This window comes from Falco peregrinus, chromosome 3 (genome assembly GCF_023634155.1).
Source record: "Falco peregrinus isolate bFalPer1 chromosome 3, bFalPer1.pri, whole genome shotgun sequence".
Taxonomy (NCBI): Eukaryota; Metazoa; Chordata; class Aves; order Falconiformes; family Falconidae; genus Falco; species Falco peregrinus.
The window spans coordinates 20,415,059-20,433,180 of NC_073723.1; the positions used below are offsets into that span (position 1 = coordinate 20,415,059).

An 18,122-nucleotide genomic window follows, 5' to 3' on the forward strand; every position below is an offset into this window, starting at 1 on the left:
TGATGGGATTGTCTTCTCAAGTAACTTTTATGCATGACCGAGCCCTGCTTTCCTGGAGATGTCTGAACACCTGCCTGCCCATAGGAAGCGGTGAATCAATTCATTGCTTTTCTGTGCTTGCGCACGCAGCTTTTGTTTTACCTTATTAAACTGTGTTTACCTCAACCCATAAGTTTTCTCACTTTTACCCCTCTGATTCTCTCCCCCGTTCCCTCAGGGGCAAGTGACTGTGTGGGGTTTAGTTGCTGGCTGGGGATAAACCATAATGCTAACTCATTAGCTAACATATCAGCACTGTGTGTTCAGGAACCCTGAAGGGGAAGGAACTTTCTGGGCAGTTGAATCCAGTCCCTTCTCATGGATAATCATTGCAGAGACCATTATGTTTAACATCTGTCAAGAGACTAAATGACAGTTTCATCTGGTCTCTATCCAGGCTGCAGTTAATATGACTTTGCTGGGGATATAAAACTGGAAGCTGTATAAACTGACAGTTTAGCACTCCAATTATTCAGTGTCACATTAGCTTGGCACCACAGGGGAAATGCTACGAATACAGAGCAAACAAAAAAATGCCATCTCCTCTTTGAACAGACATAAAGGAAAAGTTGAGAGGTAGATAAAAACCTGCTGAATGTTCACTTACACTATAAAGTATATTACCACAAGCCCGAGATGTTCAAATACCATTGTGATGAGTACAGACACATGTATTATCTATATTAAGGGTAATACATAGGAAGAGGTCAAGTGATTTCTAATTTAAATTTTAAGGCACCTAGCAGAAAGAAAAGACACAGAACTTTGGGCAGGTATTTACTTTTCTAAACTTGGGAAGAGTTTCTTCAGGTTTAATACAGATACTCCATCTTGTATGGATGAAAGACCAGATATGTCCCAGAAGAAACATACTTACACATAAAAACTATTAAAGACTTTTTTGGAGAGCTAAGTTATCCATGAAAACTTATTCTGTAAGGGATCTGGACTGTTTTAATAATTGGACCTGTTTACTGCAATTATTTTTTTAAAACCTCTTCTGTATTTTTTTCAGATTTCTGTATTGATATCATTCTGTCCCCTTTTTCATTCTATCACAGAATTCAGGCTGCTAAAAATTATTCTAAAGCACCTTTAGTAACAAGGCATAACTAAATATTGCGTAAGTAAATTATTAAATGCAAGAGTAAGTTAGAACATCTTGGTATCACCTTATCACTCTGTTCAAGCCAAATCCTATTTTCAGGAAAAGACTTTTTGATATATAATTAAAGCAATAAATGTTAAGAAAATGTGGTGAAGTCATCGGATAGTCTTTTTGAATGAGCTTGAGTCTATGACATATGATTTATCGAAAGCCTCTTTATCTAGACTGAATCAAGAAGAAGTATTCCCATACCATGCATTTAATCAAGATCCTGCACCTACAAAATGTTGTTCACTTGAGTAGTTTCCTTCAGATTATGTATGCCAGCAATGACTGTTCTGGTATGCAAGAAGTTCAGAGTACTGGTTACCCCACCCCACCCCAAACATATGGTCCACTTCAAATGTGTACCAAACACTAGAGCAAACTCTTACCTGCAGTAAGTTTCAGAATTCTCTAGCAAATCTTTTGTCACAGCTTGCAAGGTAGCTTTTGTTTATAAAAGTTACACATAATAATTACAGAAGTTTGGGGGGGTCCAAGACTGATTAATGGAAGAGAGATCCTAATGATTTACCTCATTGGTTTCTGTTCCATCTGTTTTAACATACATGATGCGATAGCCATTTACATTTTTGGAAGCAGGATCCCATGTTAGCTTAGCACTACTGTGTCCAACATCAGAAAATTTCAAGTTTGCTGGTGGACTTAGAGGCACTTGAAAAGAAAAGAAATAAAACCATGAAAGTGATTCCAGGTTTTAGCTCTGAACTTATTCATGTCTTGAAAATAAACACCACGTTTTCCATTCAAAAATTTATACCACCAATACTTATATTAAAAGACCTACTGCAATGGAGCTACACAATACTTAAAGCCAGGTAAAAATGGCTTAGCTCTTTGCTGAAACAGATGCTAAGTGCATCTAAACTAATACAGAAAAAGGAAGAAATTACATTATTGTTCATCACAGACATCATAGCAAGATCTAGCCTACACAATACCTGCAATAAACTTGTGTTTGTATTTGTGAATTTATTTAATTCAATTACATCTTCAGCCTATATGCATTTGTTTTCCATGAGTACCCAGCAGAAGCATTTAATGACGAGCATTTTGGCAAAAAAAGAACTTTCTGAATCCTAAAAGTCCCTGACATAAAGGTGAGTTTGTCCAAAATGCATAACTAGCTCAGAAGACCTTCAAAGATCTGTCTTTTTTACCTCTCCTTAACTTTGCCTCTTCCATTACAGAAAGAAACCCTTTCCCAACAGCAACACTGGTTAAAGGCATATTTATATACTATATATTCTTTAACTGCCATAAGCTGAAGGAAAACGAGGTCATGCAAGAGTGAGTCTGAGATTGCATCCACTTTTCTGTCACACCAGGGAAAGTGATTTGTGCTGTCTGTTACTCTCAGCAGTAGGTTCTACCTTAACCCAACATCTGCTAATTTTCTCTGAATTGTGAAACCTTTCTGTCCATCCTGCCTTCACACAGACACTCCTCACCAATCCATGTGGACACATAAATATCAGCACTTCAGAAGCTGTTTCTCTTACACAAGAACATATGGGAAAAAGCAGCAGATAAAAAAACCAAAACCCTGCTTTATGTGGGATTTTTAGCCAGGCCATATATTGACTCAGAATCTGCAAGCAAACACCTAACCAGCTTAGGAACAGCCAAGTCAGCTTGGCTATGAGAAGAGAGAAGACAGGAACACGTTGGAATTGCATTAGATGGGTTTGCCACACTTTCTGGCATTCAGTATATTCCTCTGAGTCTAGTGAAGAGAGTATCACGTGCTGGCTCTCCTTTCTACTTTCTGTCAGTCATGGAATGCACTTCATTTCACCATCCAGGCCATACCACAGAATGCTTCAGTCCCAGTCCTTTCCTTTTGGAACCAACCTCCTGACAATGTTGCTCTCAACCAGACAGGCAGTTATGTGATATTTACAGTGAGTCTTAGATAAATACTGGCCCCAGAAAGAAACACCACCTCAGAATGAGCTTGCTGGTCATGCCTCTGTTTGGCACAGAGAAAGGTTTTCCTACAGTAACCAAGATGACACAATGTGTAGAATCTATCATTTACTAAATACAGAATATCAGATACTACACCTAATGCTACAACAAATCAAGCAGATCACTCTTCAGGCAGATATATGCTCCAGGAAGAAAATGCTAAGTAGCCTGTTTATTAGTTTGGAGCCAGAAACTATCACAATTAAAAAAAAAAACAAAACACCAAACAACTTAAGTAAAAAAAAAAAAAATAGCTTAAATCTGAATCCAGACAGGAAATATATTACCATTGAACGCTGACCATGTGGGACAGGTGTGGTCACCAAGAGGTTTCTTTCCTCCCAGAATGACCCACTAGAAGAGGGCGAATTTGAATAGCTGCATATGGAAGGGTAGAATCAATCTTCTCTCATATTACAGTGCTAAAGACCAGTCAGAGTTGGCTGCATTGAGTCTCCCTAAAAATAAATGAAGGCTGTAGCCCAGTTAGTTTTGGTTTTTTTCTGGTCAGGTAACAGCAGTGATGATGGGCTAACGTATGTTACTAGCTTCTGTGGTCTCAGTCTGCAGTCATGAATCTTCAGCTTGTATCTGTATCTGGAATTTGCATGCAATCTTCCACCCAATGTGTTAGCCAGGTTTAGGGCTGTGTAGCCTCCAAGATCATATGACATGAAGTGGATTCAGGCTGGCACAGTCATAAACTACGTAAACTACTGTTTAGGATAAATGAAAACCAGATATTGGGCAGATATTGACCAAAAAAAGAAGGGGGGGGGGGGGGGGGGGCGGGGGGCAAGAAGTGAAACACAAAGAGAGCGAGAAAGGAACAGAAGGACAAAGAGCCAAAGATTTTATTCTCCAAGTATTAAGAATCTTCTGCACTCGCCTCAAGTTCACAAACAAGCCCAGGTTGCAGTAGTTCACTATTGGCCCTTGTCTGTCTACAACTGTCTTCTCAGAGTGACCCAGTTCAAACAACATTCCTAGAGCTTCTTCCACCACTACTTGCTGACCTTACAAGCAACTGCTCTGGCCCTTCTTTTTCTTAGCACTTGCATGCCTCAACTTCTCTCACCTATAAAATGTAAGTCACTTTCACGCTGTCTTACTCATGCCAGGAACATAGAACAAGAGGAAGCAATCACTCCACTGCTGGGAGAAATAGAGATGTCACTGAATGCAGTCCCAGAAATAACCCGGCAGCACAATCACTTATTTTCAATTCCTTTGTCTTCCAAATGCTGAGGCTATTTAGAGAGCTGACATATAGTGCTGTGCACAGTTAGCAGAGGACAGAATTTAGCTGGCAAAATTCTTCCTGCTTATGAAAAACACACCATCTATCATTATCATGAGTGCACTTTCCAACCCTTCGTTTACCAGATGTTAGGGAGCAGGGGTTGGACAGAAATCTTCTCTTTGCTTCTTTTCCATCTGTACAACTACCGTGCCAGAGGAATGAACTTCATCTGAGCAGGCTCCCTGACACACCTGGTTCTCTGGCTACTGGAGGCTAAACAGAGCAGTCTCAATTTAGCTCTATGTGGTGACCTTCGTTCACCTTCAGCAAGTTCAGAAAACCTTCAGTAGTTCTACTACTATGGATATATAGTGGTACCTAGTACCACTACCAACAGGGATATCCATAGTACCACTACCAACAGGAGAGAAGAGTTCACAATCCTGTTCCAAAACCAAGATGCTTTGTAGAAACTCACATCCTCAGCCTCTATAAATTAAGCATTCATACTGAGAAACTTAAGTACAGTTAAGGCTTTGCCCTATGGACTGTTCAAACCAGATTTTAAAATCAGATGTTTGCTCTAATCTGTGCAAAGACCATTCTGAAGTTTTATTAACACTGAAGTGAATATAGATATGTGCTACCTACATGTAGTTTCTTGTCCTGTAAGGGGATCACTAGCTTCTTCTCCAAACATGGCATAAACCGTCACGGTATATTCTGTATTTGGCAGTAGTCCATCCAGTTCAAGATCTGTTGAGGCCTCCCCAATTTTTATCTAAACACACCACGAATAATAAAAAACCCACATTATTTCTGAATTAGCTCATGATGGGGAGGATAATATTTACACACTTGAAATTAGATATGTGATCAAATGCTCTGCTGAGCATTTGTCTGATACTGTGCCGGTGGTACCTGGCCCCAGATGTTGGGATTTTGCACAATAATCAAAATAACAAAATTGTCCAATAGCAAAAAGCCAACATACAGGTAAAAGGACTTTAAACGTAACTGGTCACATTAATGATGGCAAAACAGTGCTCTCTAGAACATGCAGCTACTAAGACCTTTTCGTTCCCAGCTACATCTTGTTTCATCTTTGATCACAGGACTGAAATTTCATAGGAGGAATTGATTTCTGTGCACATTGAGGCTCAGTTTTGTATCATTTTCCTCCTCTACTTTTCACTGAGAGTCACATTAACACAGACTGACTTATCCACTGCAAAAAAGTCTTTCTCTGGGGTAAGGCTCAGCCCTCCTGAATCAGCTAGTTTTCAGGGAGGCCCCATTTTTAACAGAATTAAGTGCTCACAGCCACTCATTTAGCAGAGAGCACGTCTATACGAGCTTTCAGTAGCTTCCTACACTCTCCACAAGTTCACATGCCCCTGCATGCTTTTTAGTGTTCCTGCTTGAACAGAGATGTTGTACATAATCTTAATTATGCATATAGAAACTTGAGCACAAACTTTTAAATCCTAGCCCAGAAGTTCCATTAGAACTATGCTAGCAACTTTAGAAAAGTCTATTGGGTTTACTATTTTAGTGACAGAGGACTGGAGTTTACCTTGTCCCACCTACTTTTCCTTCTAAAAATATTTCTAAAAACTCTTTTGATGGAAGTTAGTATTTTTATATTTTAAAATAAACATTGAGCAGAACTAAAAGAAAACCAATAAAGGTCACACCTGCAAATTTTATTTACTTTTAAAGGTCCTGATGTGAACAAAGGCTAAACTTCATATTCTTCTGATAACAGACTTAGAAAATAAGTTAGTTTTACTTTATTTTTTTCTTCCTTTGAGTGCTACTTTTATATGATGATACAGTATCAGCTCATATATAATTTCAAAAGTGTCACTCAAATTCAGCTGAAATTGTTGCATTTTTACGGCAATGACATAAAAATAATCAACTGATACTTGCACTTTATTCATAGTCTGAAACACATACAGTACCTAAGGCAGTCATGGAAGAAAAACCCAAAGTATTTGCTGATCAAGTTGAAGGTTAAAGGTGATGTACTAGTTTATTCTTTTAAAGATTTATGTTTTGAATAAATTCTGTTCAAATGAAAGCACAATACATCACCTCCTTCTCATCTGCTGCCAATCCTTCCGTGAGGGGAGCATATAGGATCATGTAACCTGTGGCACCTGCTACTCCATTCCACTTTGCTCTCATGCTGCTCTGTGACACATCGTACAATTGCAGATCTGATGCCATTGGCAAGGCAACTACAGTGGAACAAGAGACAGACACTTCAGTGATCTCACTTAAACAACCAGCTATTTTTCAAGCAGTTTATTTTACCCCAGGAAACACAAAGGAAGATAGCTATTGCCAGGCGTGGAAGTGCAGTCTGTATGCCACGACTATGAAGAGCTGATTAGTACACAAAAGAACGCAGAATTAGAGAAACAAGGAAATGATGACCTAACCAATTCTAAAGCAGAGCAGGGTTACCCCTTACCAAGCATTTCAACTCTTTGTCCTAAATGTCTTTGAACATTTCAAACGGGAGGATTTCTGTTCTTTAAGCATCAAATCATCTGTTCAGATCTCACCCTTCCCTGTCCCTGATCTCCAGGAGGATGGCCACTGGCTATGGAAGAATGGGCACGGTTCCTATTAAGAACAAGTAGCAGTCCCCAGAGGTGGCTCTTTCTGGCAATAGTTCCCAAGTCAGAGCATGGAAGCGACAGCCATGAGGTAGGACACCCTGGAGGAAACCCTGAATGAGCACAATGCACATGTCAAAATATTTTGACTACAAACTGTTGTGTATTTAAGGCCTGGACTGTCCAAACTGGCTCCCAGGCTTATGTCAGTAGGATTATGGAAACGAGGGCAAGATCATTCATTGCAAATCATGGTGAATGCTAACCTGGTGAGTACAACTAAGCAGGCTGAGTGAAATTCAAACATTATTATGAGGTTTACTTGTGAATTTAAGTCACTGATACAAGAACACAGCACCAATCTGGGTTCCCGAATATTTCTTTGTATTTCTGTAACTCTTTAGAGTAGTATTTTGCACTTCTCTGATTGTTCTTACTTTTATGCTCTCTTGGAATAACATCCCAAGACCTCTCCAGTGCTGTTACATCATTGATGGAACCCACCAAAATATCCAGTCACTGGAGAGATATAGGGGAACTTTGGCTGCTTCTTTGGAACTTCTACACTGACAATAGTCCCTAAAATGACTCAAAAGAGTCTGAAAAAAAACAGAAGGCAATTAGTACTTGATATCAAACCTTTCTTATTAGCAACTCAGAAAGAATGTAATAGGCTGGATGTTAAGCCTCTACAACGCTCTGCTTTGCATGTTTCTGAAGAATCTAATCTGCAAACACAGATTCAGCAACCAGTTCCAATTAGAATGCTAGCAATTCACGGTTTCTCTAATCTCCTTGCCCAAACAAAGTTTGCATCCTGTCTAGCTGACATCTCCAAGGAGTGGCATATCTATTACATAATGTTCAACAAGCTCTAACAGAACTCTCAACTTCCCATGTACTAAACACGCCAGTCTAGTCCTTTCTTGTTCATTGAGGCTGTTCATTCAGTCTGTTGTTCAGGTCTGTAAAAGTGGGCAAAACTTCAAACCAGGTCTCTCTTTACATTTCCACTTCCAGGTTACCCATCTGTCTTCACTTCCAAACATTTTGAAGCCTGCCTCCATCCTATTTAAACCTTTGTTGATGTGTTGACTTATATTCCCATGAATTCTCAACAATTGCTCCCTATAATTGCTCTAATTATAGGGAGAAACTACCCACAAAAATTTTCAAATGTACTTCAGTGTCCTTCCTCGGAGCACCACTCAGACCTCTGATACCTACAGAACAGAAGTACATGTTGAGATATTCTGAAGGCACTTTCTACCACATTGTCTCATTCCTAATCAAACTGCCTAAGGATCACAGACAAAGTACTCATCACCTGTCTTTTTCCTTCCTTTGAGTGTAAAAATATACAAGAAAAACATCCTCTAACTCTTATTACTTTTTTTTTTAACTCTCAACAGAAACTCTAAGATACTTTGGCAATATAAATAATAATTAACAAAGAGGTGACTGGAAATTAAGCAAGAGGTTTTCTACTGGAATCTTCAGCTGAAGAGCTCAGAATCTCAAATATAAATATCCTGTAGTTAATGTTGATTTGCTTCTTGGACAGTTACCACAGTATCCTAATACTCTGGTAACATAGGGATAAATTAAACCTACTAAAAAGCAACTGGAATAAATTAAAATTTGTAAAAATATATTTGCATCAAATTAAAATGTGAATGCATTTCATACTTATTTCAAGTTAGAAATTACTATTAAATCAGAAACCTATCTAATTATCTGTACATTACACACATTGAATGTATCTATTTAGATTTCACATAGCTGTAGGCTATTTTCAGTGTTCTATATGAACAGATGTGACTGGTGGCTATTTTAATCTGTCAGTATCTCACACAAAGGCAGGAATTTAAACTGCAATTTTCCATAGTTCTCCATTAGCACAGTAAAAAATACTTTCAAATTGCAGGTATTTTATTATGTGAAGTGATTAATACTTGCACATGTCAGACTATTACTTCCAACACACTATCAAAGACAGCTGTATAAAATGCTTGATGCTGCATGACCTCGGGGTGTGATCTGATCAGATCTCAGAAAGCCAGCAGGGTTGAGCTCCGTCAGAACTTGACTAGGTGACTTCAAAGGAATACCAGGTGCAATACAAAACAATCCTGTTGGCTTAGTACGTGACTGTTCTCTCTGTCTCAATACATTTAACAGGTCCTAACACTGTGTTATGGGGTATAACACGGCTACAGATGACATTCTGGGAGACTTGAAACTAAAATAGTCTCAAGTAATTTTATATTAACCTGTTTTATTTTCTTTTCAGATTGGGAAGCACAAACACAGAATTCAAAGGACCATTGAGGATGACAGGCACCTCTTGAGATCATCTAGTCCAGCTAACTTCCCTGTTCGGAGTCACCAGGAGCAGGTTGCTCAGAACCATGTCCAGTTGGGATTTAAATATCTCCAGATATGCAAACTCCACAGCCTCTCTGGACAACCTATTTCAGTGTTTGACCAAGATCACTATAAAATCATCTCTTCTGTTCATATTTAATTTCATAGTTTTTTTAATTTGTGCCCATTGGCTCTTGTCCTGTCAGTGGGCACCACTGACAAGAGTCTGGCTCCCTCTTCTTCATTCCCACCCATCTGGGATTTTTGTATATTGATAGGATCACCCTAAGCCTTCTCTCCTCAAGGCTGAAGAGCCATAGCTGTCTCAGTCTCTCCTTCCATGAAAGATGCTCCAAGCCCTAATCATCCTTATGGACTCACTCCAGTAAGTCCACATCTCTCTTGTATTGGGGAGCGCAGCACAGGACCAAGCATCCAGGTGTGGTCTCATCAGTGTTGAGCAGAGGGCAAGAACAACCTCCCTCAACCCGCTGGCAATCCTTTTCTAACGCAATCCAGGAGGCGTTTGACCTTCTTTGTGACAAAGGTGCATTGCTGGTTCACAGTCAGCTCATTGTTTCCCAAGACCCCCAGGTCCTTCTCCACAAAGCTGCCTTTCAGATGGTCATCCCGCAGTGTGTACTGATGCATTGGGTTATTGGTCTCCAGGGGCAGGGCTTTGCACTTCCCTTTGTTGAAATGCATGAGGTCAGACATGCTTTCCCCTTCATACATCCATGCTAACTAATTCCAATCACCTCCTTGTCCTTCATGTGTTTGGAAAAGGGTTTCAAGGATTAGTTGCTCCATCACCTTTCCAGGGATTGAGGTGACAATGCTCAGCCTGTAGTTTCCCAGATCCTGCTTCACAAAGGATTAACATTTGCTTTCTTCCAGTTTTCAGGAACTTATCCCAGTCACCATGACCTAGCAAGGATAACCGAGGTAGTCCTCACAATGACATAGGCCAGCTCCCTCAGCACTCACAGATGTAGTCCATCCAGTCCCGTGGACTTATGCGTGTCCAGTTTGCTTAAGTGCTCCCTATACTGGTACTCTTCAAATGAAAGTAAGTCTTCCTTTCTCCAGACTTTCCCACTGATCTCAGCAGCCTGGGATCTCTGAAGGCCATTTTAACCAGTAAAGATCAAATCACAGAAGGCACTGAGTACCTCAGTGTTTTCCACTTTGTCACAAGGTCCCCTTGTCCCATTCAGGAGTGGGCCCATGTTTTCCTTAGTCTTCCTTTTACTGTTTATTCACTTGTAGAGTTTGTTCTTATTGCTCTTCACATTTCTTGCCAGGTTCAGCTCCAGGTTGGCCTTTGCTTTCCTAAACTTAACTCTTCAAGATCAGACAGCAACTCTATATTTCTCCTGGGTCACCTGCCTCTTCTTCCATCTCTTATACACTTCCTTTTTATGTCTGAGTTCTGTTAGGATTTCCTTGCTTACCTATGCCAGCCTCCTGTCACCTTCGTTTTATTTCCTGCTTATCAATATGATCTTTCTTGAGCTTGCAGAATGTGATCGTTGGGTATCAAGATATTATTCTGGATCCCCCTTCTCTCTCCAGGGTTATAACCCTTGGGATTCTTCCAACCACGTGTCTGATAAGACTGAAGACTGCTATCATGAAATCCAGAGTTGTGGTCGTGTTTTTTGCACTCCTCCTTCCTCTTAGAATCCTGAATTCCACTATCTCATGTTCACTGCAGCCAAAGCTACCTGTGACTTTAAACACCTGCCGTAAGTTCTTCCTTGGTTTCAAGTATCAGCTACAACAGAGCACCTTCTCTTGCTAGCTCCTTGATCACTTGTGTCAGGAAGTCATTGTCAAAGCACTGTAGAAATCTTCTAGATTGCTTGAACCCTGCTGTTTTGTTCTTCCAGCAGATACCAGCTATTTATTTATCACATATTGACTTCCTGGGTCCTAGTTTAACTAAAAAGTTACTCTTTACTTTCATTCTTATAATAACTGTCATGTTTACTAAAAAAGTAACTCTATTTTGTATACAAATACATAAAATTGAAGTCATCAATAGCACATTGTCTCAGGTACTAGTACAGTTTTCATTATAGAACTCCAAACTGCAAATGTATTCATTCTAACAATATCCCAAGTCACCGTTTTACAGACAGAAAATAACTGAATCATTAAGGAAGGAACTTACAGAAGTTACCTTGAAATCTTTGGCACTGGTGGGAATCACATGCAGGTGTTTCTGGTCCCACCTAATCCTCCAGTCATGAGATCATCTTCAGCCACAAACCTAATTTATAAAGCTTGGCTCCGCACCCAAAGTGTGGAAACATTCTAATTTAGGGTTCAATACAACTGACTTCAAAGTTCAGCCCAGAGATAAAACCTTTCTCAGTGTTTAAATATCCACAGAGCATTTGTACTTAGGAACGTAGCACAGAATTAATTCAAAGATAAATGAATGTAAGGCAAATGTATTAAAAGAAGCTAAATTGGAAGAGACTCCCTTCTGTATTTCTTTTTCAGAAAGACTAATGCTTCCACAGTGTGATTAAATGCAGTCAAATCCATAACAAACACGGTAGGGATACTTACGTGTCGTTTCAGTTCCACGGAGGCCCTCACTAGCAGCATTCGAGTATATAGCAAATACAGCTATCTGGTATTCAGTTAAAGACATCAGGTTTTTCAGAACTGCTGTCGATAAGCTTCCATCTACCACAACCTGTTCAGAAGAAAATGCAGCTAAATACGCATAAAGCAAACTGACTATACTACCATCAAATCAACAACTCTGCTTTCAGTCAATTTTTACACCAGCATCTAAGAATCAATGTACTGAAGTTCAATTCGTAAATCATTTGCTTTTGCTACTTTATGTACAGTAATGTGTCTGAAAAAAGAACAGCAACTTATATGTAATCAAAATGTTTAGCTGATACAGGCAGCCATTTACAACACAGGAATTGCTTAGATAAATAAAGGAATACAGCTTAAGAGTGTGTATTGGGCACTTTTGGATAGAACTACTGCATCATCATAAATATTCCTTTAGTATTACATATGTACACACACAGTACTTCAAATTGACATTAATACATATCCATGCTAAACAAGTTTCTAGTACAAAAAGAAATAAAACATATCCTTAGTTAAATCCTTTGGCTCTTCTGCTTTTCCATTCAATTTTGTAAGTTGTCAGCTGAAGCCAAGCGCTTGTTACACTGCATTTTTTCCTGCTCTAAAATGCCTGTCTTATTCAAATAAACACCTCTCTCCAAATTTTCAATGACCAGTTGTAGGTGTCCCAAAATATGCACTTGTATCATCTTCCTTTTATGAATTACTTTTTCTCAGAACTGAAAATCCAGCTTACCATCTGCGGCTACCTCTTCTGTTCTTGTGAACAGAATGGTGCAGGGGAAGTCTATAGAATTGGTTCAAGAAAGCATATGTGCAAGCAAAAATGCAGGCAGTTCACCCTCAAAAAGTGCTCATTGTTATAGAACAATTACTTTAAATTGCATGACAGAAAAGCAGCCTGGCTACTACCCAACCTTCACTACCATGCAATGTGACTATATCTCCTTTCTGTAGCGGGTTTCAGAGCCCAAATAGGGAATTTCAGGGCAGATTTAAATGAGACCATGGATTTGCTGCCTGGCTAGTTCTTGCTGTTGTATTAAAAAATTCTGGAAAACTTCTCCTCCTGTTACCTCTTCTGGTTGTCCTCCTCGAGTGGGATAGTACACAACCCTGTATTTTTCCACTTTGCCTGGTGCATGGGTCCAGCTAACCCGGAATCCTCTAGCTGTTACCTCAGATGTGACCAAATCCGAAGGAGCCCCAAGTGAAGCAACAATTGTTCCTAGGTTAGAGACAACACAATTTTTTATTCACCTCTGCAAAATTGTAATTTTTTTGTTGTATTTGCTGAAGCTCCAAAGATCACTCCTCATCAGAAAATCAAATAATTGGCTACTGCAGTTACTTAGGTCATCTTCAATGGAAACAAAGAACTAAGAATGAGTACAGTATTGCACATGGAGTTTTCACTGGGACTAAGCCTCCCTGGTCTTTCATAAACCTTTATATGACATAGACAAAAATACAAAACTAAGCCTTCCTGTCCTTCCTTCCATCATCCTTTCAAGTCCTTTCTGGGATTTTTTTTCAGGTTGCTTTCCTTCCAGTCAAGAAAAACATCCAAGTACATATACAGCTGTGACCTCCTGTGCTCCTCTGCAGGCTGGAAACAGCTATGCTGCCTGTCAGCAGCTTGAAGAGATGTAGTCAATGGTCATCTTCTCTGGCAATCACTCCTTTCCACAAAGATGTATCATCTCTCTATGGTTTTTCCATCCTCTCCCTCTTGATTTCCCATCTGATGCTTATTCCCCCTAAAAGACACAGCTAATATTCTGTATTTCTTCCAGTTTCCAGGTGAATAAAAGAGGGAAAAGGATGGAATGAAGCCTTAATAATACACACTTCTTCACTACACAGGTAGAAGAATGTGTGAGAGACAGCCTTCCTTATTGATATATATTACAAGCTTATTGAAAAATCACTCTGCATTTCTGTGATATTAAAGAATCACAAACCAAGCAATACAAACAAAATCCACTGAATCCTTTCCGAAAGAATCTCCTCAGGTAGGACCTGGCAAATTGCAATGTTTTTTCACAGCCACTTCTTCTGTTCAGAAAAGCAAGAAAGTACTGTAGTCAGAGAAGGTTTTTTTATATAAGAAATTTTTTTTTCACCACCACCTTCTCTTATGCTCTGAAATATATATTTTTGTGTATTTAAGAAGAAAGAAAAAAAATATCCATCATCAGGGAGGACCAAAGCAATCTTAATAGTTTAAAAATTTGAAAACTTGCGAGGGAATAAAAACAGTAAGTTAGAAGATGGAAAGCACAGCACAATTGTAACAATTCCATGTGCAACTGTTAAAGTAATTCAACCCCAAACCTGTGTATTATAAAAAAAATTTCCTGACCCACCACTTGGAAACAGTTATAGCAGAATGAATGTATATTTTTATATTTTTTGGTACTACCAAATACGTTAATATTTACCACTATCATAGATAAAGACAAAAGAACTAAGATATCAAAGCAGGAATAAAACACACCTAGTTAGGTAACTTCCCTGACAATGTACTTTCCTGTGAGCAGAAGAGTATGCAGCATGAGTCAAGTGCCAGAAGCCAGCTTAGAATTGCAGATATTTGGAATAGGATTTGTAGGTCTAAGTTCATATTAAGTTCATATTAAGTTACATTACATCTTGCTTCTTATTCACCTTTGATTTCCTTGTCCTGTTCCTCTACTCGTGAGCACACTGTTCTGGTAAGACCTTCAACAATGGTGTGCATGAAGTTAAAGTCAGCAACGTTGTAGACATGTGTGCTGTCAGGTTCAGAGGCAATCTCTTTGAGTTCATTTATATCTGCATTCTTTACACCTTTCATTGAAAAGAAAAATACAGAAAATATTTGCAACAAAAAAGAAAAAATTCTTGTATACACAGGGATTGATAAAAATTACTAAAATCCAGTCCTATTTGTTTTAATGACCAACTACAGATTGCTCTGTTGTTAAGATATTACTTCAAGATGTTAATTTCTGCCACCACGACTGGCATTTTTTCAGCTGTCTCTTGCTTAATGTAGCATCCACGTATACTGCTAAATTCCAGTTACAGCAGCAATGAATTGGAAAACATATTAAAGACTTAAATTAACAGTGATACTTAGCAGATACAGACAGAAAGGAACACTTCCTTACTATAAAGGGCAACAGATACAAATACACCAGAGACTAATGGGATGCAAAATGCAGAATACACACCAATAGCAAACAGCTCAATGCCAGCATCTCGTAGGTTTTTAGCAGGAGGGATAACATCGTCTTGGGACTTCCCATCAGTGATCAGTATACCAATTTTAGATACTCCAGGTCTTGCACCTGCTTCAGGCTTAAAGCTGTTTTCCAATATATAAGTTAAGGCAAGTCCTAAAAAAGGCAACATTTTAAAAGACTTTAAGAGGGGAAAATGTGCATTAATTTTGCTAATATTGCAGTATTTGTCTTTCCACTCAATGTAAAAATCCTGCAAAATCTCATAATGAGGAATGTGTAAAAGAATTTATTTACTGAAAGATTAAACTCCAACAAGCAACCTAAACTACAGAGAAGGTGGCATTCATTTTTAGCAGCCTTTTGATCCACCCATGTATTTTAAACTGCTATGGAAAACTAAACTGATCTTCCCGTCAATGCATCGTCTTTTCTCTCTTACTTTACAGTTAGAACAGGAAGTCCCCTCTCCTTCTAACTGCGTTACTTATATGAAAGCATGTGCTGGATAGCTTAGTAAATCCCCATACTGCATACAATCTTACTTTAATTTGTTTGTTTGTTTTTTCCAATTTACAAGCTCAAGAAAAGGTTAAATAAGGCTTAGGGAGAATCTGATTTTAATAACTGCTAATTATTTAAAGGGAAGGAAGAAGAACAACTCCTCAGGACAAACTTACAAGTCACAATGGGATCCTATCTGAAAACTTTCTTCAGTGTCCCACAAGAAAGGTTACTAACTCACCTTCTTCTAGCATCCATATAAAATAATTGTGATAATTTACTACTTGCTACCTCACAGTAATTTCATTCCTAGAATCATAGCAGAGTCCATCTGTCCTTTGTCCCACTGCAATCACCCCTTCTACCAAAATAAAGGCTGTTGCAGAAGAGGAGAATCTTTCACATTCTTTCTCCCCTTCCCTCCCCACCAGAAAAAAAAAAAAAAAAAAAAAAAAAAAGGCAGGCGGCAATTTACTTAACGCTATGTCTGGGTCTTTGGATATATCATTCTGCTGGCAAGACAGCCAACATTACTGACTGCTGCTTTGAAGATACTGGAATTGCATTCAGAGACTGTATTTTTCCCAGGTTGACAGGCATCCCCCATTTATCCATCACTAAGTGTCTTCTGGGGTTTCAGTGCTCTAACTACTGAAAGGTCAATGGAAATCTAAAAGCCCCAGGTGATCATTTGAAAAGTTACTATTGCCAGTTGTCAGATATTAAAACAACATTCTTTCCTCCTCCAGAATAAAGCTCTGTGCATGAACATTGTGAATGGATTTTGCATTTTCTTCCTAACAGGTAAAAGACTTTACTTCCAGCAGAGAGAGTTCATGCACATTTTATGAGACCCTGTCCTGTGCAGAAAGATTCCCAGTGAAGCCAATGAGACAAGCACCTCAGAAGACTTCACTGACATTGGATAAATCCATTGGCAAGCTGCAAAATCCCTATCCTTTTTACCCTTCATAATAAGCACTAACACTTCTTCATCTGTGCAACAGAATACGTTTTTTAATAAAAGAACTAAAGCTAAAACATACACTGTACCTGTTAATGTATTCCCTCCTTTATACGGTAGATTACGGACTGCATCCAAAACAGCATCTTTTGTGCCATAGGCGTTCAAATGCCATTCAATTCGGGGATCACCACTGTACTGTGCAAGACCTAAAGAAACAGAAATTAGGTAAGCCATTTGACAACAAAGCATTTTTTTTTCAAGTATCTATAATTTATGTATTTGGTTACCATTGGCTTACCACAGTAAGCTTACCATAAGTAACTTTGCTACCATACTAGAAAAATTGCATTGCTTAATGCCAAAAAAATAGTATAAAGTTGTTCTGAATGGCAGCTCCTCAATTTATTTTCAAAGGCTTTCTTTCAAGTGCTAAGGAAAGTAAATAAGAAGGAGCACACAATTTTTCAGTGTTTAGTAAGATTCCAAGAAATTGTTGTTTGAAAAAGAACAATTTTATTTAATATGCTTTTGAACAAGCTAAAATACAAGTAGCGGAACAGAAATATAACATTTGAGCCAGTTTAAACCATGATAAAAGCCATCCACTGGCACATTCTTCCTCTGAAAATTAAACTGTACGGGTTTGATCTAATGCTGACTTAGATCAGTAAGACTGTTTCCACTCTTTTTTTCTTTTCCACTGACACTGCATTAGAGTTTACTTAAGCTGAGTATCACATTAAACTGTGAGGAATTAATACTACATACATTCCAGCAGGATTACTCCTGTGATAGAAGCCCTAGTTTCAGGTGAAGATGAGTCTTGCACAAATAAGTAGCATTAAACTGTCAACTATCCTGAAATAATGAAATTTTTACATTGCTATAGAAACCCTAAGAAAAAAATATGGCACCTTACCTACTCTTGTTTTCTCAGATCCCACATTGAAAGCGGAAACCAGATTTTCCAGGAACAGTCGAACAAGCCTGAAATTGAATCTGCCAATACTCCAAGAACCATCTACCAGTATCACAATATCTGCAATTGCTGGAGTTTTACAGGTAAACAGGTTTCCTGTAAATTAAAATTAAAATAATATTGTTAATTCAACAATAAAATTGTAACTCAATAAATTTATACCTTCCTCCTCCCACTGAGCTTAATACTTAAAACTTTCTTCCATGGGAAAAGTGAGAAATAAGCAAAATCGCTAAATGCATTTGTTCTAAATGCAGTGATAGAAGAGTTTGGCCATTATCTACTTCAGTTCTTTCATTAAGCTGTTCAAAATTATTGTTGGGATACCCATGAAAAAGAAATCCTGCTTCTAAAAATACAATACTTCAGAAAGAAAAAAATAATTGTCACATAGCACAA

At 38.5% G+C, this 18,122-nt stretch overlaps 1 protein-coding gene across 4 annotated transcripts in view; it reads right to left on the bottom strand.

Annotated features, from left to right (window-relative positions):
* COL14A1 (collagen type XIV alpha 1 chain) overlaps positions 1–18,122 on the bottom strand; it is a 123,730-nt gene that overhangs the window by 69,744 nt on the left and 35,864 nt on the right. For all 4 annotated transcript variants that reach the window (XM_055800415.1, XM_055800416.1, XM_055800414.1 and 1 more), the window contains 9 exons: positions 17,664–17,819; positions 16,831–16,950; positions 15,265–15,429; positions 14,717–14,878; positions 13,123–13,274; positions 12,002–12,131; positions 6,525–6,670; positions 5,076–5,205; positions 1,725–1,864 (listed from right to left, as the gene is read on the bottom strand). In XM_055800415.1, coding sequence (XP_055656390.1) covers positions 1,725–1,864; positions 5,076–5,205; positions 6,525–6,670; positions 12,002–12,131; positions 13,123–13,274; positions 14,717–14,878; positions 15,265–15,429; positions 16,831–16,950; positions 17,664–17,819 — 1,301 coding nt within the window. The remainder of the gene's footprint in view (positions 1–1,724; positions 1,865–5,075; positions 5,206–6,524; positions 6,671–12,001; positions 12,132–13,122; positions 13,275–14,716; positions 14,879–15,264; positions 15,430–16,830; positions 16,951–17,663; positions 17,820–18,122) is intronic.